General features: G+C 43.7%; 1 protein-coding gene across 5 annotated transcripts; it reads left to right on the top strand.

The window, feature by feature from the left end:
• The first annotated feature begins 301 nt into the window (after nt 1-301).
• LOC108128465 (myelin transcription factor 1) lies at nt 302-15,731 on the top strand. Of its 5 annotated transcripts, XM_017246072.3 has the most exons (13): nt 302-321; nt 1,308-2,552; nt 4,589-4,661; nt 4,801-4,841; nt 5,451-5,615; nt 5,888-7,448; nt 7,898-8,175; nt 8,273-8,501; nt 9,459-9,716; nt 9,786-9,898; nt 9,982-10,062; nt 11,852-12,165; nt 14,219-15,731. In XM_017246072.3, exons 2-13 carry the CDS (start codon nt 1,352-1,354, stop codon nt 15,116-15,118), a joined length of 5,214 nt encoding a protein of 1,737 aa, XP_017101561.2. In that variant the 5' UTR covers nt 302-321; nt 1,308-1,351; the 3' UTR covers nt 15,119-15,731. The 5 variants fall into 5 exon arrangements, with proteins under 5 accessions (XP_017101561.2, XP_043065814.1, XP_043065815.1 ...); XM_043209879.2 differs by lacking the exons at nt 302-321; nt 11,852-12,165; nt 14,219-15,731 and adding an exon at nt 10,938-11,081 and having other exon boundaries at nt 1,222-2,552; XM_070278643.1 differs by lacking the exons at nt 302-321; nt 5,451-5,615 and having other exon boundaries at nt 1,229-2,552.
• The last annotated feature ends 311 nt before the right edge of the window (nt 15,732-16,042 follow it).

The raw sequence follows: 16,042 nt of genomic DNA, 5'->3' as shown, positions 1-16,042 counted from the left end.
TTTTGTTTTTTTGTCGTGCTGTTTTGTATTGGTGATCTCCGCAAAACGGTAAACATATATACATGTATATACATATAGATGCACATGCCAGTGTGTGTGTTTAATGAGTGTGTGTGTGTGTGTGTGTGATAGCAACTTGCAACCTGCAACCAGCAACCTGCAACATCAAAACCCGAAATCCGAAAAAAAATTAATGGCATCTCAGCCACCAAAAAAAAGTGGCAAGTGTTTTAAAAATAAAAATTAAAAAAAATATATATATCAAAACGCTAAACCTTGAAACAAAATCGAAACTAAAGAATACAGATATTCAGCAAATAGGTAAAGTTCACATATAAGTTTTAGATTCTTCTTTATAATCACTACCACTAGTTCCTCAAATTTAAGTCTCTCTTTAATCTTGAAATCTTAAAACAAAATTAATAAAAAAAAAAAAAAAGACCCCCAAAATTTCAGTATTTGTATATATCCACTGCTGATCCTTCTCACCCAGACCCGACCCCTGCAAAAACCAAACAAACAAAAAAAAAATATATATATATATATTTATAAACAAAAACCCAACTTGCAACAAGAGCTACTGAAAAAAAAAAAACAAAAAACAAGAACTAAACTATAAAAAAAATATACCATATTTGTTTATACAGATAAATCGAATATAATTGAAATTACAAAAAAATATTAACAACAAACTAGAGGAATTAAAAAAAATATCAATGTACAAGTATAAGAAATTCAATGCAACAAGAATTAATCACATTGAGAATTTAATAAACAAAAAAATTATTGACAAATCGAGAAAATCGAGAGTCGATATCCATTATATACATTCTAGATCAGAGGTACTATATATATTAGAGGGTTCTATATGCTTAGGGTCCTTTAAACAAGCTTACAATTTTTCAAAGCCTACTTTTAGGCGTAGGGTTTAGTGATTTCAAAACTCCAATTGTAGGAATTGCAGAAACAAAACTCCAAAAACAAAACTTCATTAAGTTGTCTTTATTGAGGTAATAAACTATATATTTTTATGAGGACATTTTTATGAGGATCTAGGTGAGAAAACTTCTACCTTTTATATGACTTCCATGGTGCACTAGTTTCGATTTTGTTTAGTCTGGTTTCTCAAAGATATAGGTCCCTGAACTCTCGCTTTGTAGTTTTGGATTTCGGGAAATAGGTTCTTCTGATTTTTAACTTTTTTTTTTTTATTTTAGTTTTTTTTTTTAGTAGAATTGGACTATTTGTGTCGTCAGACATTGGATGGATGATTTTTAGTTTCAAAACAAAATTTCTTCATTGTACAGCACGCTGGCTTTGAAACAAAATAACAAGAGTAGAGAGTAAAGCCATGGCGCTATCGAAGCGTCCCCTCACCAAGGACACCCCCCTGGTGGAGAGCAACATGAACACCAATAATTCCGGTAGTAATACCCATGGCGGCGGTACTGGCACCTCTGATCACGAGACATCCATCAAGCGACGCAAGCGTTGCAGTCGCGACGAAGAATCTAACAATAATAACAACAACAACAACAATAATAATATGAATAATAACAACAACAATACCAACAGCAATAATAATAATTTACCGCAAAAGAAGAGGAAACAGGGTCATATAACCGATAGTCCCGATAGCCCCATGTCGGGGGGACTGCTGCCGAATCCCAATGCCCAGGCGGATCAGGACGATGAGACCCTGATACGGGAAACGCAGGCGGCCCTGAAGAGCCTGTCGGGCAGCTGGCCGGACTCGGGTCGCGGGAATCTGTACAGATTGCAGGAGCAGGACGAGAATCCGCCTCCCTTCCAGAACCTGTTCGAGGAGAAGCAAAAGTACGAACTCAACTCGGCCAGCACAAGTCCCAACTTTTCCCGGTTCCACCGACAGAAGGAGAACGATCAGGCCCGTCTCAATGCCAGTGTCGGTCTGGAGCGGAATCGCAAGCCAGTCGCCGGAATCGCTGCCTCTGGCCTCAGTCTCAGTCCCGAGGAGCAGGACCTCGAGGACTCCTCCATATCCAGCGGAGGCTACGCCCAGGCGGCCTCTGCCTTCAAGCCTCCCATTGATATTATCAAGAGGAACTATTATTACTCTGCTGCGGCGGAATCTGCCGCCGGATTGGCTTACTACGGCTATGCAGCAGCTGCAGCGGCAAGTCAGCAACAACAACAACAACAGCAGCATCAGCATCAGCAGCAACAACAACAGCACCAGCAACAAATGCAACAGCAACAACAACAGCTGGCCAGTCTTGAGGCCACGCCCCGCAATACCGCCTTCGATATTGCCAGTCAGCTGGGCGAGAAGCCACGTACACCCGGAAAAGAACCCCTCGCCGATGGCAAGCAGTATACCATATTGCAACCGGCGGGTGTGGGCAGTCGGGCGGCATCCGTAATGCAGGACATTGCCTCCAGGGAGGGCGGTGTTGTGGGCGTGCCCCTTGTATCAACGCCACCCACAACGGCGGCCAACAGTCCGGCGGGGCCACCCACAACTCCGGTACCGGCACCGGCGCCCAGTTATTCGCCCGGCAGCCAAAATCGTGGTAAGTTTCACCAAAAAAACAAAAAACCTAAAAAATAAAATAAAAACAAGAGAGAGTGATTTTTTCCCCAAATGACTGTGAGTTGGTGTGTTAAAAAATAAAAAATAAAAAAAAAAAACTTAAAAACAGGCTGTGATTTACTGCGATTTGCTATAAAAATAATTAAAAAGCTATAAAAACAAGACTAGTCACGCACTGTACTTGAAACAGTGTTGTAAACATGTCTTATGTCAGTGTTGTAAGCTGGCTTTTATAAAAACAGTGCTGCAAAGCACAAATCAAAGTACAGATCACAGTAAGTCCTGCAAGAAAATAAAACAAAGACAAGTGTTGTGTAACGTTGTGTGGTTCGGTTTTTGGTTTCCGGTTACCGATATCCGTTTCCGTTTCCGGTTGCAGTACGATCGGCTGATGTGCGAGACTTCTTGTTGCATTGAGTTTACCACTTCAATTGGCAAAATCAGAACAGAACAAAGCCCTCTAACCCTTGACCCTCTATACCCCCCACCCTCTATATATGTTTAGCCCCCCCTGAGACAGAGACAGAGTGCATTTGTTGATCTACTGTATGAATGAGACAGAAAATGCCGACCAAACAGTGAGACAGCAAAGAGAGAGAGACAGTAAGACTGTCTTTTGAAGCAAAAAAAAAAACCTCGCATTTCCTTTAAAATAAAATCCTTTTCAGCAGCCAAAAAGACATTAAGCGATTTTGTCGTTTATGAAAATGGAATCGGAATGGGGGAAAGGGGGGTGGCAACAACTAATGGCTTGTAAACCCTTTATGCCACACAGCAGTAGCAACAGCAGCAGGAGCCCCCATCCTCGAGGCCAGACACAACACTCACTCACAACATAGACATCTTATGGTTGAGTGCCTGAGACACTGCCTTTTACTAATTTTCCTCCACTAGAATGGTTGGATGGTTGGCTTGATGGTTGGGGGCATGTGGCATGATTAGATATAAAGCATTATGAGCACGTTTTCCTTCGAAAAACCACTTTTGCATATTTATTTTGTCATTATGTTTTGGCATTAATATGCTGTGTGGTATATGTGTGTGCTTGTGTTGTGTGGCTTTTGGTATTCATATAATTTGAATGACTTTTTAAATAGTTGACACACACACACACACACAAACATACAGAAGGATATAACCCGCCACAGGATCTCCCTAAAAACTCAAGTGTGTGTGTGTGTGTGGCATAATAAGTCATTAGCGTGCCTCGTCCTTGTTATTGTTATTATTTTAGCTAATGTGGCTTATTAGGCTTAGTCCTTAGTCCTTAACCCTTGTGTGCTTCAACTCTACTATAGTTCTATGTACACATCCTTTATTTTTTGTTTTTTTTTTTGCATTATTTTAATTAAATTCTAATTAGAGACATACTCCTGGAAACTCTGCTACTGCAGCTTGACATTTCGCCCGGCCACGTAATAGACAGGAAACACACGAGGCGAAATATTTCGAAAAATATTTCATTAACCAACCCCCCTTAACCCTCTTCTTTGGGGGGGAATTTTCTCCAACATATATCACACACGAGTAAGTGAGTAGGGGGGGCGGGGGGAGTCTATCTCTATCTTTCGAGGAGTAGAGCTTAGAAAATGGCCAAGTTTTTCCACTGGGTCTGGTTTTTGGTTTGATTTTTGAAGCTGTCTGACAGAAAAGCCCTTCTTCTTCTACCCGCCCCTGGCTGACATGTGTGTTCATATTCGTGCGTGTCTGTGCGTGTGTATGTGTGTGTGCTTTTTAAAGTAAATAATGCAAAGCTGTTTTCCATCAAATTTTAATTAATTATTTAGGGTAAAAGAAATTCCATTTGCTGGCGTACTTTCTTTTTTTTTTTTTGATTTTGTGATTTTTTGACAAGGGCCTGAGGGAGGGGGTAGGGATACGTCAAGTTGTCTCTTGCCATATAATTAATTAGAAAATATTCACGCACTTACTCACTCCCACTGTCTCCCCACGCTGTGTAGCGTCTCGCTCACTCTTCGTTGAATTTTACTTTTACTGTTAATTGGTTAATTGTAGATGGCGCCAAATGCCCCACACCACACTGCACGGGCCAAGGACATGTCACTGGATTGTATTCGCACCATCGCAGGTACCCCAAAAAAAAAAACAAAAAAAATAACAATCGAATAAGATCCATTAAAGTCCAGTTATCGAGTCTCTTGTCTCTTTTACTCCATCTCACGCTCTCTCTCTCTCTCTCTATAACAATACATGCATTTCGATGACAGTTTATCGGGTTGTCCGAAGCGCGATAAAGTCACCACAGAATGTAAGTTGCCCCCCAAAAAATGACATTCCGCATGCCCCATGTATGCATCGTAGTCGATCTATCTCTGTCTGCCACTCTACGGCTGTCTCTCTCTATCCACTCCTATCTCAGACTGTCAATCTTCTGTCTCATTTCCTTTCTGTGATGTGTGTGTGAATGTTTGTGGCAAACTTTCAACAGACTGTCAGTTCTTTCTCTTTTTTAGTTATATTTTTTAATTATTTATTTTCTAACTGCACATTTAATAGTTATAGATCATAGTTATAGTAGATTTTAGGAAAAACAAGACAGATAGACTACTCTTTCCACTAACTGCATGATCAAACATGAACCTAGAAACAAGTTCGATCTTGTTTAATCCTGTCTTACCAAGTAGAAACTGGTGTGTGATAGAGAACTCTTCTTCCTGTCTCTGTCTCTCTCTCTCTCTCTTGCTCTCTTACTCTCTCTCTCTCTTCTTCACTCTGTCTCTCTCAGTGTCTCTGTCTCATGACTGTGGAATGCCTTGTTGTTGTAGTCGTGAGAACCTATCGCTGAAAGTCGTTAATCGATAATCGTTAATCGCTCGTTTCACATCCCTTTTGCCTTCGATAACACTTCGATTTGCAGTGCTGGCTTTGCACGAGCAGATCCTGAAATGCCCCACGCCGGGCTGCAACGGTCGTGGCCACGTGCAGCCGCACCGCAGCGTGCACCGTAGCCTCTCCGGCTGTCCGCGTGCCGTAAGGCGTTCCGGCGGAAGACTGCGTAGCGTCGTAACCGTGAACCACACAGGTGAACCACCGAACCACTTAACCACTCAATCAATCAATCAATCAATCATTCAATTGTACTATGAAAACTCTTATAATTATGATATACTGTGTGAATGTTACTTGAAGACAGCTCTTCTAATTCTTCTCAATATCATTTCTTCTTCTCTTTTACACAATCATTCTTCTGTTCTGCCTCACTCTCTCTCTATCTCCCTCACACACACACTCTTTCTTCTGTGTGTCATGTCTCGCTCTTTCTTCTATCTTTACCTTCTATCTTTGCCCAACTAGCCGATCTGGAGAACAAGCATGACAAGGAGCTCCATCCGCTGGACAAACTCAAGCTGGCCTCCAGTCATTATCTCAACAACAACAACAACAATTGCATCAACAACAACAACAATAGCACCTCCAGTAGTGCTGCCAGTGGCGGGAGCCACAAACTGAACTCTGCCCCGACAACGACAATGCCGATTATTAAGTCGGAATACAGTCCCGTTGCCAGCATCAAGTCGGAGTACAACAAAAGTCCCATGCACTCGTATCTTTCCAGTGGCGACACGGCCGCCACCACGCCCACCGCACCCTCTGCCTCGGTGGCCGGTGGCGGGGGTGGCGCCTCCGGTCGAGGCTCCTCCGGCTCGGCCAACGGCGCCGCTTCGGTGTCAGCCGCCTCGGCCGGTCCCGAGAATAATCTGCACGCCCCACATCTCAGTCGATTCGTGGGTCTCCAGAGTCCACCCGAATCCCATCTCAATCCACATCTTGCCAACCACCAGCAGCAGCAGCAACAGCAACAACAACAACAGCAGCAACACACGCTGCACCAGCAACGCGGTCCGTTCATAGAGGGTAACGATGTGCCCGATCCGACGGCCAGTTACCACTCGGAGCACCAGCAGCAGCAGCAGGCGGACGAGCGGCAGCAGTACGAGCAGATGCGCTACGCCCAGAGCCACGAGCTGATGGCGCCCAACGGTGTTACCGGCGTGGCCGGAGAACTGTCACCGGGCACGGCGAGAAGTGCCTACGAGGCGCATCCCGGCCATCCGGGTCACCCGGGCCATCCAGGACATCCCGGCCACCCGCATCCCATACCCAGTTCCCCGGCCTTTGCCGTGGATGCGGTCACGGCGGTGGGTTACGATCCCAGCGGCGTCTGCTGTCCCAGCAACGGACAGAGACCGACGGCGGCCACAGCCGGAGGACCCGGCGCGGGAGCGGGCACCGGAGCCAGTTCGGTGAGTGCCTCGGCAGCGGCGGCGGCCTACCACTACCTGCCACAGACCACTGCCGATGCGGAGATGCAGGTGCAGCAGCAGAAGTATCTGCAGGAGCAGCAACTGATGCTGGCCAAGGCCGAGCACGAGGAGCAGCTGGCCAACGGAGGACAGCCCCTGTACCCGCGGCCGATGTATCACTATGACCCCACTATGGGTCCCCTGCCGCCGGGCTTCTCGGCCATCAACCTGTCCGTAAAAATGGCCGCCGCCCAGGCAGCCGCTGCTGCAGCAGCCTACCAAAACCAGCAACAACAACAACAGCAGCAGCAACAACAACAACAACAGCAGCAACATCATCAGCAACAACAACAGCATGGAAAGCAAAGCACCTCACCGGCACCGCCGAACGTTGGGGGTGTGCCGGCGGTGGATCTGAGTGGATCCACATCGGTCACCAGCAGCAGTCCGCATCATGGTTTCAACTCGCCAGCCTCCCACAACCAGTACACCGCCCAGCGGATGGGGAACGGCAGCCCGCAGCCGGGCGCCAGTCCGAACATCGCCAGTCCCCAGGTGCCCAGTCCCCAGGGACAGACGCTGGATCTCAGCGTTACCAGACTGCCACACAGGTGAGGCTGCCAACTGGGCGTTAACTGACAAACACACACTCTCATTTAAGATATATATATTTTTTTAAAATTTAAAGAATTATTTTAAGTCAGTTTAAAAAATAAAGTGTGGAAAGTGGGTGTTTCTTTAGGGAGAAGTTGTATGAGAAACGGACACACGGACATGCGGACAGGGAACTAGAACTAAAATATGTTTGTATGTGTATATAGTGGATATAGACTCCCGATCTGAGAATCTTTACAAAATAGAACCAAGAGACAAGCTACTTACGGACAGGCGGACAGACGGACAGCCTAACGGACAGGTCCTTCTTCATTTTAAAAATTAGTTTTGAGGCTTAAATATTATTTTTCAACAAAACAAACGACAAAAAAACAAATTAAATAATTAATATTGAAGTTATTTAAATTTTTTAACTAAATTTAAATATTTTTTCTCTATTCCGTAGTATTATTACCAGTCCCCAGTACGGTGCGGATGGTTTAGTGGTTGGCGTCGGTGTCGGTCACGCCCAGGGCTTTGGAAGTGGAGCGACCGGACCTCTGGGACCTGGTAACGGTGGTCCGCCGCGTTCGCCCCAAATGGAGCCAGTGGACTTCAGTGGACCGCCCCGACCCCTGGGCTTCGGTCTGGTGGGTCACATAAGCGGACCCCGGCCATATAGCCGGGAATCGACGCCGGATAGCGGTGGTTCGCACTACATCGAGACTTACAGGGATCCTAGTGGTAAGTCACCTGAAACCCATCGATGATTATAGTCTTTACTTATAATGGTATTTAATATTTTATTAATTTTCTTAATTTTAATTTGATTTCTTTACAGGCTACTCCCCGCATCCTGGGTATGGCATGGTGGTGCAGTCGGACTACCCACCCGCTGGCTATCACGGCTATGGACCAGCCGCCTATCAATGCAGCAATCCCTATGCCACGGCCGTCGGTCCTGGTGGCTATCCCACGCCCGTTTCCGGCGGCTACTCCCCCAGCCCCGCCACCTGCTACTCGATGCCACCGCCACAGCACATACCGCAGCACGACAAGACCAAGGATGGGTAAGTTCCACCAAGATATATCTAATTTTACAAAAAAATATCTTTTAAAGGTAACTGATGGTGTGATTATTGTCTTAAATCCATCTTTGTCTTGGGGAGGTGTCTGCTCTGTCCGCGTGTCCGTGTGTCCGCTAACACAGATGCTCATATCTCAGAAACCATAAGAATTATAGGTATCAAGGTCTTATAGGTCTCTTTATATTAATTAATTCTTCAAAAGTAGCTAAAAAATATGTTAGAAGCCAGCTTTAAATACTTTCAAACTTCATAATCTGTCCGCGTGTCCGTGTGTCCGCTAACATTAATGCTTATATTTCAAAAACCATAAGAGTTATAGGTTTTAAGTAACTTTTAACTTAATAAATTATACAAAAGTATTTTAAAGTATGTCGCAAACCTCCTTTAAACACTTTCTAACCTGTCCTAACCTGCTTTCTAACCTGCAAAGAGCAGACCTGGACGTGTCCGCCTGTCCGTTAATTAAAGTCTTCATATCTCAGAGACCCTAAGAGTTAAACCTCTCATTTTTTGTACATGGGCTTTATTCTTCAAAATAGTTTAAAATACAAGTCCCTTTCCACCTTTAAACACTTTCCCATTTTCCAACCCACCATATGACTAGTTTTTACTTAAAAAAAAAAATCAAAGCCTGGGCCTAAGCTGGCGAGTGTCCTTAGCCTGGCCAGGGTCGAGAGACTTTAATATTTATGATTACGGCTATGAGTGGACGCAGAGCGGTCATAAAACCAGCCCCAAAGCCACTCAACCACCCGGCATTAGCACCACACACCACACACACTACCTACACACATCATCCATCTCTGAGGCTTTGGGCCTTTGGATTAAATGAAACTTTAAAACCGAAAGTTTCAAGTCCGAAGAAGTCTCTAGGCCGGTACTCTTATCTGGCCAAGACCACTTGGCGAACAGGACTAATCCTGGGGAATCCTTTTGCAGATTGACGGGCTGTTCGCGTTCGGACCGCAACCATTTGCAGTCGCACTCGCAGGAACTGAAGTGCCCCACGCCCGGATGCGATGGCTCCGGCCACGTGACCGGCAACTACTCCTCGCACCGCAGCCTCTCCGGCTGTCCCAGGGCCAACAAGCCCAAGAGCAAGCCCCGCGATGGCCAGGACTCGGAGCCGTTGCGCTGCCCGATACCAGGATGCGATGGCTCCGGCCACTCCACCGGCAAGTTCCTTTCCCACAGAAGGTGAGTGTCAGGCAAACTAAGGGCTTAAGTTTTAAGAACCAATCTAAGAAATATCCTTATCCTTTCCAGTGCTTCGGGCTGCCCGATTGCCAATCGCAACAAAATGCGAGTCCTGGAAGCCGGCGGCACTGTGGAGCAACACAAGGCCGCTGTGGCAGCCGCCACGGCCATGAAATTCGATGGTAGGTTGACGAAACCCTCTCTCTCTCTCCGAAAAAGGACCCTAAAGGACTCTAAAATATTTTTAATTCTTTAAAAATTATAGCCTGCACTACGGTGGGTAGCCAAGGCATCAAGAAACCAAAGTTCGACGAGGTCACAATGGTCTATCCCAAGGGCTATACAGGTGAGTCCAAGTCTATATTTTTTGTAAATCCCAGTCAGGATTGTATTTCTATATCCATATCTCTATCGCGCTGTCTCTATCTATCTCTCATTTTCTGTTATGAACTGGGCATAACCCCTCCTATATATTTTATAGAAAATAGAAAGGGGTTGGGGCACAAAGTGTCCATTTTTTGCAACAAAGAAGAAAAATATTTAAAATCAAAAAAATAATTAAATATTATTATGGTTTTCCTTAAACCAAAGCCCGAAATCATTTCTTCATCTTTGATTCGAACCTTAAAAAATGATGTAAAATTTTTTGGAAAAATTTCTTAAAAATTCTATTCTTCTTCTATGTTGTTGCTTAAAAATTTTCGGTTGGAATTTTGTGTGCGTGTGCTAAAGTCTAAAAAAAAAAGTCTTAAAAAAAAAACTTAAACAGAAAGTCAAACAATAGACAAAAATATTCAACAAGAAGAACCTTTATTTTTGGTTTTGGTTTCGGAAAAATCCAACACAAAAAAAAATAGATGAAAATTCAAAAAAATTAAGTCGAAAATGTTAAAAATTTTTGCGTTCAATTTCCAAAAATTGAAGACGGAGCCGGAGCTTTAGGGAGAAACCCCTTCTACTTCCACCAACACACAACCCCAACCCCAAAACCAATCCAAAATCCTCAATAAACCCGGTACATAACAAGAACTAAACAAGAATGAACATGAAAGAACACGCACAAATGCGCAGGACATTTGTGGGTGTGTCTACTTACACAAGAGATATAAAGTAAAGAAATTTATAAACAATTCAATTCCTAGTTTTAATTCTAATTTAATTCTGTGTTCCTTCTTTTCCGTTTCGTTTCATGTCTGTGTTTTTGTTGGCGTTTTCTTATAGATTACGCAACGTTTTGTATCGGTGCCGAGTATCTACTGTAAATAGAAAACGAAACCACTGAATCGCAGTCAAAACAGTCCGAATCGAAACCACTGAAACCACAACCAGCAACCAAAAATAAATGAAATGCAAAAAAAAACAAAATACCAAAAATGATAAATCGAAACTAAAAATGGTGCAGCAGAACCCAAATACCAAAATACAGAACCCAAAAAAAAAAAATATTTATATAGATATAAATAAAAACAAAAATATCGAATAAATGGCAGAAAATACCAAAAAAATAACAGACCACAAATTGTCATACAACTCACACAAATCAGAGATACCAAATATACAAAATGTACATACAGTAAAAAAAAATACCAGAGAGAGTCTGTTGTGTCGATCAAGGTAAGCCCCCGAAGATAAGTGATTTAAGAAAAATAAATACACTAAGCCACTGTCGAAAAATATACAAAACTCACTCACAATATACACAATAAACTATATTATGCTTTCGTGTTTCAAATACAGCATTGGTCACACTGTGGTTTACTTTTGTCCAAAATTGTTCTGTGATTTGATTTTTTGTGTTTAAATACTTTGGTAACACTGTAATCGGTCTTATTTCAGTTAGTTTTAGTTTTACTTTACAATCATTGCTTAAATCATTTTATTATAAGTTTCTTTTTATTTCTAAAGTTTGTTGCAAGCATTAACCTGGTCACACTCATTACAAAACACAACTTAAACACAGCCACACTAGTGCCAATTGAGTTGCTAGCACACGCGCACATGACAACCCGCGAAATGATCAGATTTGAATCAAGTTTGAATCGAAGAGACAAACAGCAGTGTAGTGTATACAAAGTCTATGTCCTTTCGAAGGATCAAAACCCCGACTAAATGGCAACCGTAATTGTGATTCGCAGGCGGCAGCGGACTGGACATCGTGATGGGCGGCGGCGTGGGTCTGGGCCTCGGTCTCGGGGTCACCAGCAGTAGCAGCAGCAACAGCAGCTCCACCAACAACACCACCACCGGCCCCGAAAAGAGTGTGACCGGGAGTGCCGCAGGCGGTGGTGTTACCTCCGCCCCGGTCGGCGCCACTGGCAGCGATGACCTGAACACCTTGGAGGCCGAGATCTCCGAGCTGCAGCGGGAGAACGCCCGCGTGGAGTCACAGATGATGCGTCTGAAGTCCGACATCAACGCCATGGAATCGCAGCTGAGCACCAGCGATCGGGTACGTAGGCTCAGGTTCGTTGACGCAAACAACAAATTATGAGAACAACTTATATTACTACCCTACTAGACTAAGTGCACTAACTTCCCAGACGATGGTCACACTAAAAAAAAAAGTTTTGCACCTCCATCACCCCCCCACTTCCCTCTAAACAAAAAAAATATACCAAAGTTGAGGCTGAAAAACTTTCAACTCGAAACGAGACTTTTAGTGGAGTTCTTTTGTCCGTGTTTTCATGTCAGAGCCACTGTCGTCACCTGAGTTCCGAGTTCCGAGTCCCGAGTCTTGAGTCTTGAGTCCCGACTTGCCACTTTTCAAGGACGTCTCTAAAACTCGGCGGGCAAAACGGCAACAAAATAAAAAGAAATCGAAAACAATGAACAACAAGTGAAACACAAGGTACTATATATACTATAAAGTATAACCCAACTGAAATAAACTTGGGCCGAAACTTTGATTCGAAACTGGGCGCGAAAAGTTTTATCAGCCAAGGGAGACATCATCGAAGGATCAAGGGGTTTTTTCTGCTCTATCATTGTATTTCCCTCATAAAATAAAGGGGGGTTTCAAGGGGAAATTTTATTAAAGGAGAACTAAGTGAAGGTTAGCTTTAATGATTCCATAATTGTGGGAAGTTTTTGGTTTACAAGAAATGGGGCTTTTTTTGAAAATATAGGTTAGGATTTAGGTTTTAAGAAAATACTGGATATTATACTAAAGTAGAGTATAACTAGACTATAGAGACTATACTATACTAGACTATACGCTACTAATACTAGACTAGATATACTAGCTAGTGTTAGATATAGTATTATATAGACTACTAGAGGATACTATACTATACTATCTTGGTTTTAGGTTAGGTTAGAGCATATTTTAGGTTGTAGAGCAGAGTTGTAGTGTTGTAAAGGGGTATAAAATGCTTAAATCCTATATAAATATAGGCAATGGATTTATAAAGAGAAAACTTTCTTGAACATCAAATAATATATTAGGAAATATATTTTATGATATGTTTTAAAGATTATAGATCCTTTTAAAAATCAAAGCAATAACAAGAAAACTCTAAGCAGCTTTATAAAAATTAGCCAACAATTTTACTCTCAGTGTAAATAGTGTTGAAAAGCCAAAGGTCCTGTGTGGAAAACCACCCGAAATGCAGTTTGCAACCCGCATTCGCCAGTGAAGGCAGCCAATCGGTGACGTTGCATCCTTGCTGCATCGGGCAGCGAATCAGAAGGAGGCAGGACACCCCTAAGCCCACTCACACACGCATGACCCTAGAGTGTGAGTGCGTGTGTGTGTGTGTGTGTGTGGGCTGGTCATGCGCAGGCAAAAGCAAACGAGGCGCCAACAAATCGCAGGACTCCATTCGATTTGCTCCTAAAACTCGACAAAAGAAAAACAAACGTATGGGGGAGTGTGAGGAATGTGGGGTGTGGGGGGGCAGGGGCAGGATACAAGGGGGAAAAAAAAGAACTGTTGGGCGCCAACTGTGCTACAGCGACGTCGACAGCGGCAGCGCAGTCGGCAGCCCGAGGCCCCAAAGCCCCAAAACTCCGAAAAGCAGTAGGACACAAACGAAAAAAAAACCGAACCACCCAGCCTCTCTCACTCGCTTGCTCTCTCTCTTCGACCGTGGTCTCCACCTATAGCTTACCCCCTCTGGCGCCCATAGGCCGTCCCCCTCTGGCGCTTTGTGTCGGCCTCGGTGTGTCTGTTCCGTTCGCTCTCATTGTGTGGTGACCCCTTCGTGCGAGTTCGTTCATGATTCGTCTCTGTGCTTTGGTCCTTTTTTCTTCCTCCTTTCTTTCACCTTCCCCATACCTCTATTTTTTTTTCCTTCTGTTGGCGTGTTCTTATTGGAATTTCAATACACATATGTATGTGCTTGTGAGGGGAGGGGGGTCATGTGTAGAAAAAGAAAAAAATAAACACCATCCCCCTTTTGTAAATTGAATTCCAATTCGTAGACCATTGTCTGGGTTTTTTTTTTTTTTTTGATTCTGATAACTTTACTAACGAACTGGTAACCCCCCCTATTTGATTTTAGGAGGCTTCTCCACTGAGTGCCCATCAGCAGCAACAACAACAACAGCAACAACAACAACAACAGAGAACTATGACCTCGCCTAGCGGTCAGTCGCCATTCGCCAGTGTTAGTTCCACTAGCGGTGGTGCTGCCACAAATAACGGTAATCCCAACAATAATGCCAACGATCTCGGTCACTCGATCAGTAATCTTGCCCCAAGCTCCACCGGCAATAACAACAACAACAATAGCAATAACAATAACAACAACAATACCGATCATAATGGCACAAATCCTGCTAACAGTAATCTGAATAATTACTACGAGAGCTTGAGGAATAATGTGATTACATTGCTGGAGCATGTGCGTCTGCCGCCGCCACCCCCACCCCCGGCCGGATCATCCTCCACGGCACCGGGAGCGCCACCACCGCCAACAGCCACATCGGTGTCGGCGGCCAGCAGCTCGACTGGCGGTCTGGAGGGATGCACCAGTCAGCTGGGCGGTGTGGTCACTGGCGTGGCGGAGCATGCGGCCGCCTACTCCACCCTGCTGCCACCGCCTCCACCCCCGACCTCGGTTGGCCAGCAAGGCGGAGGCGGGGGCAATGGCAATATGTATGTGGGCAACCATCAGACGGGACAGCCCGTACCGCCGGTGCCCACCCATCATCATCATCATCCGTATACCGTTCATCATCCGGTCAGCTACGGGCATCCGCACACCCATCCGCACGCCCATCCGCACGCTCATCCGCATCCGCACGAGCACTTCGACTCGTACATCTCGAAGCTGCAGTCGCTGTGCGTGCCGCCCGACGTCTATGCCCTGCCCGGCGATGATGCGGAGAGGCCAGTCTACAACTCGGTGAAGCCGAGCATGCACCAGGACTACGGCAAGCTAATGCCCACACCCATCTAGAGAGAGGGAGGCTCCCATCCGTACCACCACCACCACCCACCCGTCCATGGGCTCGAAACAAAAAAGGAATAAGGATGTAAATAGTAAAAAAAATTAAAATATTAAAAAAAATAATTCTTGATAAATCGGGTGGGTTAATCCATATATAGTATATATATATAAATCATAGATGATAAAAAAAATAGAAGATAATAGAAAAAAAGAAAACCAGAAGCATCTGAAGTTAGTTTCTAGACCTTAGAGCTGTTCCACATCCTAGATCCTAGACGCTTTCGTCGTGTTGATAGCCACTGTATAAAAACTATAAAAAAAAAAAATACACTGAGAGAAAAACAAAAAACAAAAAGTATAAATGTGTAATTGGTTTAAAAAATGCAATTTTTTTTTTGTCTGTATCAAATACTACAACTAGAAATTAATGAAATACGAATATGAAAAAAAAACCACACATATATATATATATACGTTTAAATGTAGGGCATTTGTTTGGTGTTAATGTCTGGTCAATTTTTTGCATAAAAATCGGAGAAAACTACTTAAATATATATGTAATCCCCAAAGCTCCCCCAAAAAGCTAAGGTTAGTTTAGTGGCAAAGTCAAAGAACACCAAACAAAAAACAAAAAACAAAAAATATATATAATACATAAAATACATGAAAATATAATCAATATTAAAATTAGTAGATGTAATCGTAAATAATTTTTTTTGTTTTTTTTTTTAAATGTGTAACTGTAATACTAGAATGGAAATTTAGTAATATCAGATGAGAATATCGGAAACTAAAACTGGTAAGGGTTAAAAGACATATACTATACTATATGTAGGTAAACTCGATAGTAAACTCGAAGCAGACACACACAGACCCTTGTATACCCTTACGCGTATCTCAGCGTATATCAGCATGTGTGTGTGTGTAGGATCG

The sequence above is a fragment of the Drosophila bipectinata genome, chromosome XL (genome assembly GCF_030179905.1).
Source record: "Drosophila bipectinata strain 14024-0381.07 chromosome XL, DbipHiC1v2, whole genome shotgun sequence".
Classification (NCBI taxonomy): domain Eukaryota; kingdom Metazoa; phylum Arthropoda; class Insecta; order Diptera; family Drosophilidae; genus Drosophila; species Drosophila bipectinata.
This window is presented reverse-complemented; position numbering and strand designations above follow the sequence as displayed.